The sequence below is a fragment of the Passer domesticus genome, chromosome 5 (assembly GCF_036417665.1).
Source record: "Passer domesticus isolate bPasDom1 chromosome 5, bPasDom1.hap1, whole genome shotgun sequence".
NCBI lineage: Eukaryota > Metazoa > Chordata > Aves > Passeriformes > Passeridae > Passer > Passer domesticus.
Window position 1 is genome coordinate 27,651,322 of NC_087478.1, and position 12,468 is coordinate 27,663,789.

At 36.2% G+C, this 12,468-nt stretch overlaps 1 protein-coding gene across 2 annotated transcripts in view; it reads left to right on the top strand.

The window, feature by feature from the left end:
* Positions 1-12,468, top strand: part of PPHLN1 (periphilin 1) — a 62,006-nt gene that overhangs the window by 21,779 nt on the left and 27,759 nt on the right. For both annotated transcript variants that reach the window (XM_064422470.1, XM_064422469.1), the window contains exons 6-9: positions 2,938-3,188; positions 6,651-6,730; positions 8,783-8,902; positions 11,400-11,540. In XM_064422470.1, the coding sequence (XP_064278540.1) occupies positions 2,938-3,188; positions 6,651-6,730; positions 8,783-8,902; positions 11,400-11,540 (592 nt within the window). The remainder of the gene's footprint in view (positions 1-2,937; positions 3,189-6,650; positions 6,731-8,782; positions 8,903-11,399; positions 11,541-12,468) is intronic.

The window sequence follows — 12,468 nt, forward strand, 5'->3', positions numbered from 1 at the left end:
TATTCCATACAATATGCTGGTTTGTTGCCAGTGTTCAGCTCAGTGTCAAAAATGAGAGTTATGTTCATTATGGCTGGACCACGATGTAGATTAATGTCCTAGTTGAAAAGTTGAATGTAGCACTATATAGAAGTCCCAGAGAATAGTGAGCATGAAGTATTGTAGGCTGTTACCCAGTAGCTAAAACTCAATGAGTGATCTAAGAGTCTTCTTACAGTAAAGCTTTTTCCTTTATTGCATGTGATGTGCTTCATGTACCCAAGTACCTCCCTATTCCTGGGCATTTCACATGCAGGAAGTGATTTAATTTTACCTCTAAGTACTCTTAAGAGATAAACCTGACACACTGGTTTGTGCTAATCTTTGTTTCACAGCGCTTAAGCTATACCACTGTTCAGTTTCTGTTCTGTGGGCAACTGGAAATCTCCTCAGTGTTGTGTTCTCTTGGCTCTCTGTTGTGCAGGAAGTCCTACCTTTGTCTGGTCTGTAGTTGTGTTATGTCCTTGAGGAAATTGGAACTGATGGTGAGCTGAAGTAGCTGTCAGGCTGGAGCTCTTCCCCCAGCTGCCTTTGGTGAATGGTATATCACAATATGGCTGTTTTTGTAACATTTCAGAAACTCCTCCAAGACTGTCAGCTTTAGTGAGCACTTCATAGTAAAGTTTCATCGAGGTTAACAAGGATACTGCTTCCTGTTGCAACACTGCTGAGAGAACAAAATTGTGCTTTTAGGATTAAGTGTGAATTATGAACACAAAATACAAAGACTCGAGGGATGCTATATAAAAGGGATTAATTCTGTATTTGTTGTGAAGGGCAGTAGCTCTATTTTAAAGTCTATTTTGCATCTCTATTAAATATTGTCCCTGCTCAATAAACCTTTTGAGTATGTGTTGGAATCTGAAGCATGTGCTTAACTGCTTTGCTGAATTGGGGCCTTCATTACCAAATTGCAGGTGTATGTTAGGTTAAGTATTTAAGGAAAAAAATAACTGTAAAACAATGCTTACTTTGTTCTGTTCAGTGTGTTACATTAATGGAAAACATCAGAAATGCTATGCTGTTGCTATGCTGTCCCAAGCAGACTTAATATAGTAAATGGCATGAATGTTCTGTATGAGATATGGTCTAGTTAAGAATTGACATGCAGTGATGAAATAAAAATTTGAAAATTGAAAATGAGAGTCTATTTTAGGGTCCATAATATTATTGCAGAATGTGGCTTTCAAATGTTTTCCTGGTTAAAAGTGTTTCAATTACAATTTTGAAAATTCTTACGTGGATATTAGAGCATTTATTAAACATGTGCAATAGCTGGGGCTTCGTAAACATTAGCATAATAAACTGTTCTGTATACAAGGGTTTAATAACGTGGTTGTAAAAGTGTGTTTTACATATAAAAGTGGTGTACTTGTCTGCCAGAAAGCTTGGGCTTTAAAAATAAGTAACGTTGTTTAAAGAGAGCGATTAAGAAGGAAATGCAAGAAAAAGTGGCTGTGCCTGTCATTCCTGATAAATATTTGATCAATATGTTCTTTAACAAATAAATAATCCCCCACTTAGCTAGAAAAAGTAGCTCAGTGCAGGGTTAATCTAGTGTTCCTCAAGCCTGAACTTACACTTCCTGTCTGTTGCTGCATAAAATGTTCATACATATGATGAAGATGTGCTTTCCATGCAAGAAGTAAACCTGCACTGTGTAAACACATCAGTGTCGCAGGGGTTTTGTTTTGTGGTGCTGCCTGTGAAGCTTCTGGAGTCCAAGACACCTTTGGAACACAGAAATCCTTTGTCATCTGTCACAAATATGGGCCTGTGACATGCTGTAGGAATTGTACATCTTTTCTTCTCCACTGACATAAAATTAGCTATAGCTATTTTGTGCTCAGTGAGACCACCAGATCTTTGAGAGGCATTCCTCTCTTTAAAATACTGGATTCTGATGTGAAATAGGAGAGAAGATGCATTCTGATTTACTAGAAATGCTATGAAATCTTGGAGATTTCTATGGAGAAGCTGAGAAGTACTTGCTACTCTTACCAATGCATCTTCTGACCAAGGCAAAAGTGACAAGTCTAGATTCAGTTGGCTTGTATGTCTTTTAGCTCTGAGATTCCTAAGGAAAAGTTTGAAATTATACTAGGGTGCTTTTTCACCTTTATACATACATGTACATTAATATAATTTACAAATAACCAACACATTTGTGCTGTGGTCTGGAGTAACAATATTTAAATTTAGTAGAAAGTTTTGGTGTTTATTAAAATACCGTTTTAAATCAGTTGGTTTTGTGACATTTTACATTAAAGTTCAAAATTAATATTGTGTGCTGTGAGAAACATATTTAGGAGATATTAGTCTTCATATTTTCATTCAACAGTTGACCTTGGGTGGATTCATAGGTGAGAGAATAGTTATTCTGCAGATTTCTTTTTGTCTTTGCTGGTTATAAGCTGAAATCTGCCAGTGATATTTTGTGCAGCAGGGTATGTGAAATCAAATGAAGAATATAGGCCCTTGAAAATACGAGAAAAACATAGCTGAAAAACGCCAAATAATGTAAGCAATATTTGCATATTTCTTTTTAGCTATTGTAAATTAAGGCTTAATTGCCAGGGTGTAAATGTACTGAATCTGGACAAAATTGTGTGAGTTCTCATTTTGTCAATGTCTTTTTCTTACATTTTAGCTGTTTTATCAAGAAAGAGAAAGGAATTAGCTTCTAGTAATGAAATCTGAAAAAAATACTTTTTTCTTTTTTTACTTCTTTTACTTGTTTTTTATTCCTCGCCTAGTAGTCTTAAAAACACTGAAGAGCTTGGATGTGTTTGACATTAACCTGTTGGTGTTTACTAGGCATGAACTGTTGCCATTGTACTGTTCCGTAAACATTGGAAGGATAAACAAGTTACTTATAATTTTCTGTTGTCTTCCAAGGGACGTCAGAGATGGCTTCAGAAGGAAAAGCTTCTATTCTTCTCATTATGGGAGAGATCGATCCCCTCACAAGAGGGACTCTCCTTTCTTCAGGGAATCGCCAGGGAGCCGCAGGGATTCTCCGCACAGCAGATCTGGCTCTAGTGTCAGCAGCAGGAGCTACTCTCCTGAAAGAAGCAAAGCCTATCCTTACCACCAGCATAGCAGAAATATGTCATCTTTACATAAAAGAAATGTTTCTTCTCAGCAAGGTAATGCTGGGTTAATGATGGGAACTGGTTTGTGAGGTGAAACGGCAGCTCACTGTATAAGCCTTTTTTCCTTACATGCTCTTTTTCAAATTAGAAAAGCTGACATTTTGTGCTGTGTGGTGTCTGCTCTGGTTGCTTCATTGGACTCTCTGTTCCCTTATGTATTTCATGTGGGAGATTGTAGATGTTATTTTGGTATCAGGTCTAGACTGGCTGTAGGAGTTTCAGTTGCACAGCTTTTTCTAGTATTTTATATTTTTAGCATCAGCTCCTCTTGCTTCTTTATGTGCTTCATTCGATTTCCTGACAAGAAACTTTGCTTCATCTACAGGAGATGAAGACATTTCTTCCTGCAAGTGGAATAAAATGCAAAAAGGGATTAAAAAAATGGAGAAATGAAAGAACATACTTCTGCTTGTTTCATTTTCTCCAAATTTTGCTAGACTTTTGAAACAGATTGTTTTTTAGCAATTACATTTCAATGTCAAAACCTCTCAGATCTTTCTCTCCTCAAAGAAATGTGAAGCATATCTCAGTTGAGTCTATTCTGACTTTTAAAAGCTTGGCTCTTAATGTTTCCCAGAAGTCTGATGAATCATCTATTTTGAAAATATTTGAGGTTTCATATTTAAATTATATTTGGGGGGGGGGGGAGAAATTGCTTTTTTTAGTATACTACAATCTTAGCCATTCTGCTTGTACAGCTTATGTAAATTAATCCAATTTGATTTCCCATTCTGCAAAGGCTTTCTAGTGAACTATGCAAACCTACTGTTCATTTTGGCAGCTTTTTAAAAGTTAATTAGATTTTTTTTTCACTCACTGAGAAGGCACATTGTATTTCCAGAATGACACTGAACCATTATGTAGCACTTCTTGCCAAAAAAGATCTTTGTAGTTTTGTTAACATTGTTTAAATATTGAGGAATAATTTCACTCCTTACAGAGTAGAGATGGTCTTTCTATTTGGGCATTACAGTGCTTTCGACATTTTGTATCAATACTTAGTGAACATAAATTCCTCTAAGTGTAGGGGAGGAAGAAAAAAAATAAGATAATTAATTTTCTAGAAGTCTTGTAGGTGTGCAGCTTGTAATTGCTAGGGACAGGAAAACAATGTTGTGAGAAATCATACAAAATTTTGGGATGTTTCATGCTTTTTTAAAAATTTTGAGCTGATTTTGATAATATATATTCTAACCATATACTATATGGTTAGAATTACTCAGACAATAGTGGAGGTAGTGATGTAGAAGTAGATAGGAGCTTGGTTTTTGATATTTTCTCCTGCTTGCATGGTTTAATACCTTTCCCAGTTGCCTTTAGGTAAGTTTTAAGACACCAGCTGAGTTGTACACTGGACTATTTCTTTCTTCCTTTCCCTGGAAAGGAGAACTACTAAAATGTCTCTTGAGATGACCGAATTAAAACACCTATTTACAAGGTGTGAATTGTTTAAATAATACTTTTTAGAATAATTATTGAATGTGATTTGCCTTAGATAAGCTCACGTATTGCACATTTAAAAGGAACATCAGGTGGCACATCTCATATATGTCAGCAGTACATTTAAATGGATTTCCAACATGCAGGGTATATACTATTTCATGTGGAATTTGCAATATGACATCCTTCTAAAATATTATAATGCTGTTTAAAATCATGCTATCTCAATAGGTTTGGCCACATCACTTCCACTAAAGAAGAAATATCCCATGCTCTACAGCCCTTCATACATTAGGATAAATACAGAATTTAAACAAAGAAAACTGTGGGGACACGAAGAAGCTTGGTAGAGGGAGGGAAAGGGCTAATGGAAAGGGCAAGCATTCATCTGTGATGGGAGAGCATGGAGAGGAGCAGGATGGGATGTTTAATTTTACAGGTTGGGCTTTGGGGCTCAAAATAGCCACACACATTCTGAAAAAAATGGCCTAATAATGTATTCTAATTAAATGGTGGTTTTTCACTTTGTTTAACTTTGAATAATTTTCTGCCATTTGTATCAATTAATTTCATCTGTTCAGGTGCAAACATATAATCCATTCAACTGATAATAATCTTTAAAGAATCAAGTCTGACAAAGGAGCCATGTGGGAGGCAGAGTTAGAGTAGTCCATGAATTTAGAAGGAGGTGGCTTGCCTGTGGGGCTGAGAAGCAGGTATCACAGGAGCAAAACTTGTGTTGGTTAGTGGTAACAAAGGAGATGTTCTGTGCTTTGTTGCTTTGACTCATTAAATTAAAACCATATTTAAAGTCATAATGAACAATCCCATTTATAATTCTACAAAAATAATTTCTATCCCAATTTTCTTAACACTTCAATAGCTTTTTAAATTAATCCTTTTATTAATTGTATATATAAAAATTTAATGGAAGCCAAAGTAAGCTTACATTACCTTGGCTTATTTGTGATCAGTCAACTGTTTCCAAGTCAGCGTGAATAATCTGGTTAATTTAGGCCTACTGACAGCATGTTTGCTTTTTGTACTTACCTTTTGCAGATCTCTTAGATGTAATCTGTGAACCACAATTTGGAAACCAGTAGTTTACATTGCAACCAGTTCTGTTGCTGTGGGCTGCCTGTAACTGGTCTGTGGCAAAGCTGTGCACAGATTGTGATTAGCACTGTGAATTTGATTTGACATTTGGCCAATTTTAACTTATATAAGAAAGAAAGCAATATTACAAGAAGCATCTACTCTGTGGTTGATACAATACAGGACCGTTTCCCATGGCAGGTCTTTTCAACATACTGTGGCCTGCTAAACTAGTTCATGCACTACCCAGTTACCTTGAGTGATTGACTGGTGTGTAATATTTCAACTGTTTCTATTATTGCAGGAATATTAAAAAGTGAAATCACATCATTTAGTGGTATCATACAGATACACCCTTTCAGTTAATGATGGAAAAAAGGTCAGTGGGTTTTCTTTAATGTGTGAAATTACACAGCTGTATCATTTATCTCCTTGGGAAGAGGAGAAAATGTTGCCAGTATTTGTCAGATGATGGAGTATGTAGATTTTATAGCATCATTAAGGTTGGAAAAGACCTCCAAGATGGAGTCCAACCTTTGACCTAACACCACCCTATCAACTAGACACTAAAGCAACTAAATGGCGTGTCCTGTCGTTTCTTGAATGCCTCCAGGGATAGTGGCTGCACCACCTCCCTGAACAGCTGTTCCAAGCTTAGCCACTCTTTCAGTGAAAAGATTCTTCCTGGTGTCCAGCCTGAGCCTTCCCTGGCCCAGCTTGAGCCTATTTCCTCTTGTCAGTAGTTGCCTGGGAGAAGAGTTCAATTCCCATCTTGCTACAACCCCCTCTCAGGTAGTTGTTGAGGGTGATAAGTTTCATGTCTGATGTGAAAAAATTTCACTGCCATTTTTCTAAGTCAGTAAACATATTTGCAATATATATCTTTAATTTGTCAGTCATTATTTTTTTCCTTAATTGTAGGTAAAGAGAGGACAGTTCAGTCACTGAAAACATCAAGAGACGCATCACCTTCAGGGTCCACAGCAGTACCTTCATCAAAGGTGAATTTTCTTTTTGAGTACTTCACACTGGTTTAGATTGTTCATTGCTGGATTTTTTCCCCAGCTGGAAGGAGATACTGCATACGCCTGTTAAAGTGCATATTCCTTATGGTATTACTTCCTATTCCTTACATTAGGAATAGGACTTGTTCTTAGAATTCTGTGTCATTGTGAGTATGTTAGTATTACCTCTCATTTTGACACAGACACACCTGCCAAGTATTCAGTGGGGAAAAACCCCAGGCTTTGGTTGTGCCATGTCATTTTAAGTGCTTATCTCTTACACATTGCTTTTAGAACTGCTGTGCCAGCTGATTGCCATTGTCCTTAAAGGGGAAGGCAACTGATGAATTTTCAGTGATGTAAATAGGGAAAATAAGATAAAAGCATTATGCACAAGTTACACTGATTTGGATTGTAAAATATACTTTATAATTAGTTTACTACTGAGTTTTTAGACTCAGCACACTGCAGCTTAGTATCAAATCCTTACTTAATACACACCTTTGAGAACAAGGAGGCATTGCAAAATCTTTTGCTCTTGTGTTAATATGTAATGTGAGCTTGAGCTCTGTAAATGTTCTGCTTTCTTCTTCAGTCAGGTCTGATCTATGCTGTATTGGTTTTTTGCCATCAGTTTGCAAGTATGTGCTGGCAGTGAATATCCACTTAATATAGGCTATGCAAAATGAAACTTTGTTTGATGGAAGTCATTTGCCCAGAGAGCATAAGTATTTATTGAGTATGCATCAGTTGCAGAAATGGAAATACTTCTATGACTGTTTATTAACTTTCCACTTCAGTCCCCAAATCTGCTTATAGTGTAACTGCCCTGTGTCAGTGGAGCTTTTTGGAATCAGCCTCTTGGCTGGAATTGCACTGAGCAGTTAGGTTACCCAAGTGCTTCACTAACTCAGAAGTACTCTTGGCAAAACATGAGCATCTCCAGAGCCAGGGTCTTACAATTTATCAAGGCTGGAGAAATCACTTATATGCTATATATTAGTGATTACAGGAGATAATTTTCAATGCTCTAAGTTATAATTTAGCTTTGAAATTCTTACAAAGGTATATGTTTCCATAGCAATACTTCTTTTCACTGTAGTATCTATTTGCAGATCTAAAAAGGTATTTTTATCTATAATTATATTTTGCATATTCATGCATGTGAATCAATACCTGTTGATGTTACCTGATCTTAGCCACCTCTTTGACTATAGCATGAACTCTTCTGTGTTGTTCTTTATTAGCTGTATGGACTGTAAGCCTTGGAGGCTGTATACAAAATAGAGCAGAAGGCGGATGTGTGAGACAGGGACAGCTGCTGAGCAGTGTGACAGCCTTTTGCTTTTCTATGTTATTGATGAGAAAAAAAAATAGCAAAAAAGAGACATTTCTGGTTTTTTGGGGGTGAGGGGGCAGCAGTTGAAGTTTTTTTAATGAGATCTATTAGGTTGGCTGTTTCTTGCAAGTTTGCAGCCTGAACAGCTGCTGCTTTCAACTGTAAAATATATTCCTGTTCTGTCTCTTCAGAAGTGTACCTGTGCAAATACCATTACTTTATCCCATAAAATTCACTCAGGATTTAATACCTATTTATAGCATTCAACCTATAGAATTAAATTTTGTCAGACTAAATTAAACAGATTTTTTCTGTATTCCAATATATATTAGTTAATTCCTTTTATGGCTTGTGGAAATACAGCAGGTTGTGTGAGATTTTCTATGAATTATGTTACTGCTTTCTTCTAAGTGCCCTCTTCATATCCCTCCATATTAATCTTTGTCACCTCTGAGTTCACTGGTTGTAATTCTGTAATTTGCAGTTATAGAAAACAGGGATTCCTATTGCAACATTGGGTTGCACTCTTCTTCTGCATTCAGATAAAGGTGGTGTCTTTATGACAGAGAATTTGACAGCAAATGAAATAATTTCAACTTTCTTTTTTCCTATTTTAAGGGATCAGAATAACTAATTATTTTCATTTTGAAGATTTTTGCCCTGTGTACGTGTATTTAATGTTAAACCTTAACTATAATATTTTTGTACAGGCCCTGGAGAAGAGCAACAGACTATCAGAGAAGGAACTTGCAGAAGCTGCAAGCAAGTGGGCAGCTGAACAGTCAGAGAAGGCCGAGGAAAGCAATTTACCTGAAATAACAGAGTATGATGTAAGATAGGATTATTAATCCACTTACTTCCAAGTGTTGCAACAATAGGCTCTTGTTTTTCTGTACTCTTCATAAAGGCACATTTTGTAACTTAATCCTGAATTTTTCTGCCTATGCTGTTAAATATTTGTTGAAAGGGAGTGAGAGGAAGATTAAAACCTTGAGATTTATTTATTTTGAAAAAATACACAAGGCCACAGCACATTTTGTTAGTATAATTTGCATGATGTTGAGCTATGACTGACACAATGAAGTTTTAGCTTTCCCAAGTGCTCTCCAAGGAGCTCTTGTAGTAGTGTAGGTCTGTGTGCCCACTGAACTCCTTAAAATTAGGAGAGGACTTCCGAGTCAAAACACGAGTGTACGTGTAAAACATAAGACTTAAGGAGAGAATCTCTGGTTTGTTGAGTTCCACTTCAAGCTGTGCCAGCCTACCATGTCATGTATTCTTTTTCAGAAAGCAGTCCTCCATTATATTAAAAATAAACCTTACCTTGTTACTGCAGTGGGTATATTTTTTATTTTCCCCAGAACCCTTATTTCATTATTAATCAAAGTTAATTATTTCCCAGTTTATTTCCTTTTGTTTTCACCCCTTCTTGTATTACTCTCCTGGCTATATTGAAGTGAGATAGCCCTTCTCAGTAATTTGTTATACTGCTCTTGAATAAGATGTCTTTTTTGGGTTCTGTTATGTTAGTGGAAAATGTATTTGTCATTTAAAACAACCCAAATATTATGTTATCTAAAATAATCTGTTTCAATTTTGTGATACTTTTTTCTTTAACTTTCACTTTATTTCAACTTTAGAAATCTAAAAATTCTTAAAAAAAGAAAAATAGTATCTACTTCACAAAGTCATGTCTTAACCTTTCCAATTAATGGGTTTGGTTTTTTAATTTGTTTTAAAATAATTTTAGGGAAAACGGATGTGTCTTGGGAAGTGTCACATTTCCACTTGTAGAATATAAGGGCTAGGTTAGAAAAATAAACTCACTGAATCCATATTTATTTGAACTTTCAAGTCCTGTCCATTGATGTAATGGGTGAATGCATGAGCAGCTCTCAATAGTGGTCAGGAAGATCTAGGTAGATACATAAACTGAAAAAAGCAATTAAAAAAAAATAAAAAAGGGGAGGAAGTGTTAGAGTGAAGAAAAAGCAACAGCTGATCCAAGGATGAATACCATATGAGGGAGAACAGATGCATGGACATTTCTGAGAGGTTCAGCAGAGAAATATCACTGTGGTTCTTGATGAGGGAAAGGTAATGGAAGGAAGGAAAGAAAGAACAGAGTGGGCCACATGGAGAAGAGTTGTTTAAAGCATCCTCCACACCTCAGAGAAAATTGCAGTGGCAAAAAGATTAAACATATGGAATCCAAGTGAAGCAGTTGTAGTTGGTTGTGGTGCAGTCTGAGATGATTTATTGACTGAGAAGGTGGGCTGTAGAAATGCTAATGAAGGAGGTGAGGCATCTCATTCTGAGTCTTAGAACAAAGGACTTCTTACCTTGGTTAGTAGGCTGTCACATATGAATTGCAAGAATTCTTACCTTTTTCCTGTTTATCTCACATAGTGCTTAATACTTGAACTTTGTGTTGCACTGAACTTTTTAGCAGCTTTCACTTACTCTCAGGCATTTTACTCTTCACTGGGATTTGGGATTCAATCTGAATGGTTTGTGTTGCTGCTAAGGTTAGAGCAGATGTTCACAGGACCACTTAACCTTTTTACTTCCTTTTCGTGTCTAATGCTTTTCCCTTTCATGTTAATTAAGTCTTAAGATTCTTTACCTTTGCTTTTTAATAATAGAAACTAGTTTTCATCATCTTCAATTTTCAAATCCTATTTAAAAAAAAAGAATTATAAATTTGTGCTATAATATTTGATTTAAATAATGCTGTAAAACAGAACTGTTATATTTTCTGTATAAACTCCTTGGGGGTAGCATGTGTTTTCTTTGGAGTAGGAATACTGTCTTAATTTCTGTTCTAGAGGGAGAAATCTTCAAATCACGTTTGCTTTTGCTATGCGAGTTTTTGCAATAATAATAATAGACCTGTGGCCCTGAATGCTTCAAGAGTTCTCCCTGACAGCATTTTTATTTTGTTGATGCCTCTGTACCTTTGCTTTTGTTACTTTTGTCCTTTCCCAGAAGACTAGTCACGTTTTCATTGGGGATTTTTCTTGCTTTCTGGTGTTACAAATACCACATACACAAATTTCTTCTCAGTGGATGGGCTGGTAGAGGTAATCTACATCATTGCCTTTACACAGATAAGGCTGTGTCACAGGGGGTTTTATCGTGTCGTGTTTTCTACCTGTTTAAAATCTGTATTTCTGTATCTGTGAAGACTGTAACAATAACACTTTAATAATAGTCGTGATGAGCAAACTCATATCTCTGATGACTGTGTTTGGGCTTTTGGGGTTTTTTCATCATACTGTGATTGTTATTTTTCTCTGAAAACTGGATTTGTTTGTTTTTTTTAAGGCTGGGTCTTCAGCTCCATTATACATTGAGCAAGCAGAGGAAACAGAGGCAAATCTGACGGATAATACGGAATTATACGAGGACAGCCAGCTTCTAGGTCGTTCAAAAGCAATTGCAACTAAGACAAAGGAGATTGAACAGGTGAGTATTCTTGGCATTTTGTCGCTAATGCAGTAATGGTTTGCTCTGCTAAAATTACCTTGATTTATTTTTTCCTCCTCCTTGGAGTGCAATATGAATGTAATTTGATTTTTCAAGATGATGTGGTATCATCTCCAACAGTTTAATTCCGAAGAGCCATGGCACTTATTTGCACATGGAAATTAATGGTAGTTTTCTGCAACTTAGATACAACAACTGCTGTTTTGCAAGCTCAGCTAAGACAATGACAGACTCTTAATTCTAGTGGCCTTTGTTCAGCTGCCTGTGAGGGCCATTTCCTGGGCTGCAGCACTGTTCCTTTTTATTGACACTTGAAAATCAGATATCTAGTCTATTGGTTTTGGGGGTTTGGTTTTTTTTTTCCTTCTCTTAATATTGACTTTGCCTAATCATGTTCATGGTGGGCACAGCTTTCCCTGGGATGGAGTTTTAGCAGAGTGTGCTGTAGCTGTGAGAGCCATGATGCAGTTGGTTTATCCCTCTGTGCCTGATCACAGAGTCACAGATGGCCTAAAAGAGCTAGTACCAGATGCATAAACTTAGAACTTTTTAAAAATTACAAACTGGAAAAAAATACACAGGCTAGGAAAAGATTTTTTAAAAATAGCTGTTGTGATTAATTAGCCTCATGCTAGTGAACATATGGTTAAATTTCCCTAGGCTCAAGGACAGAGTTATAGTGAAAACAGATGAAAATTTGGTCATAAAACCCAAATATTGTTTTCCATATGATCTAATCCTACTGTGTTTGGTAGTTTGCACTTAATTCTAGGGAAATCTAGATTATGTTCTATAAAATGGACCTATTAGGAACTTAGTTCAGAAAAGCCTGAGGAGTAACTTAGATTTGGATTTTATATAACGAGTTTCTTCTGTTGTTCATTTGAATATTGAAGCTATCAGCTTC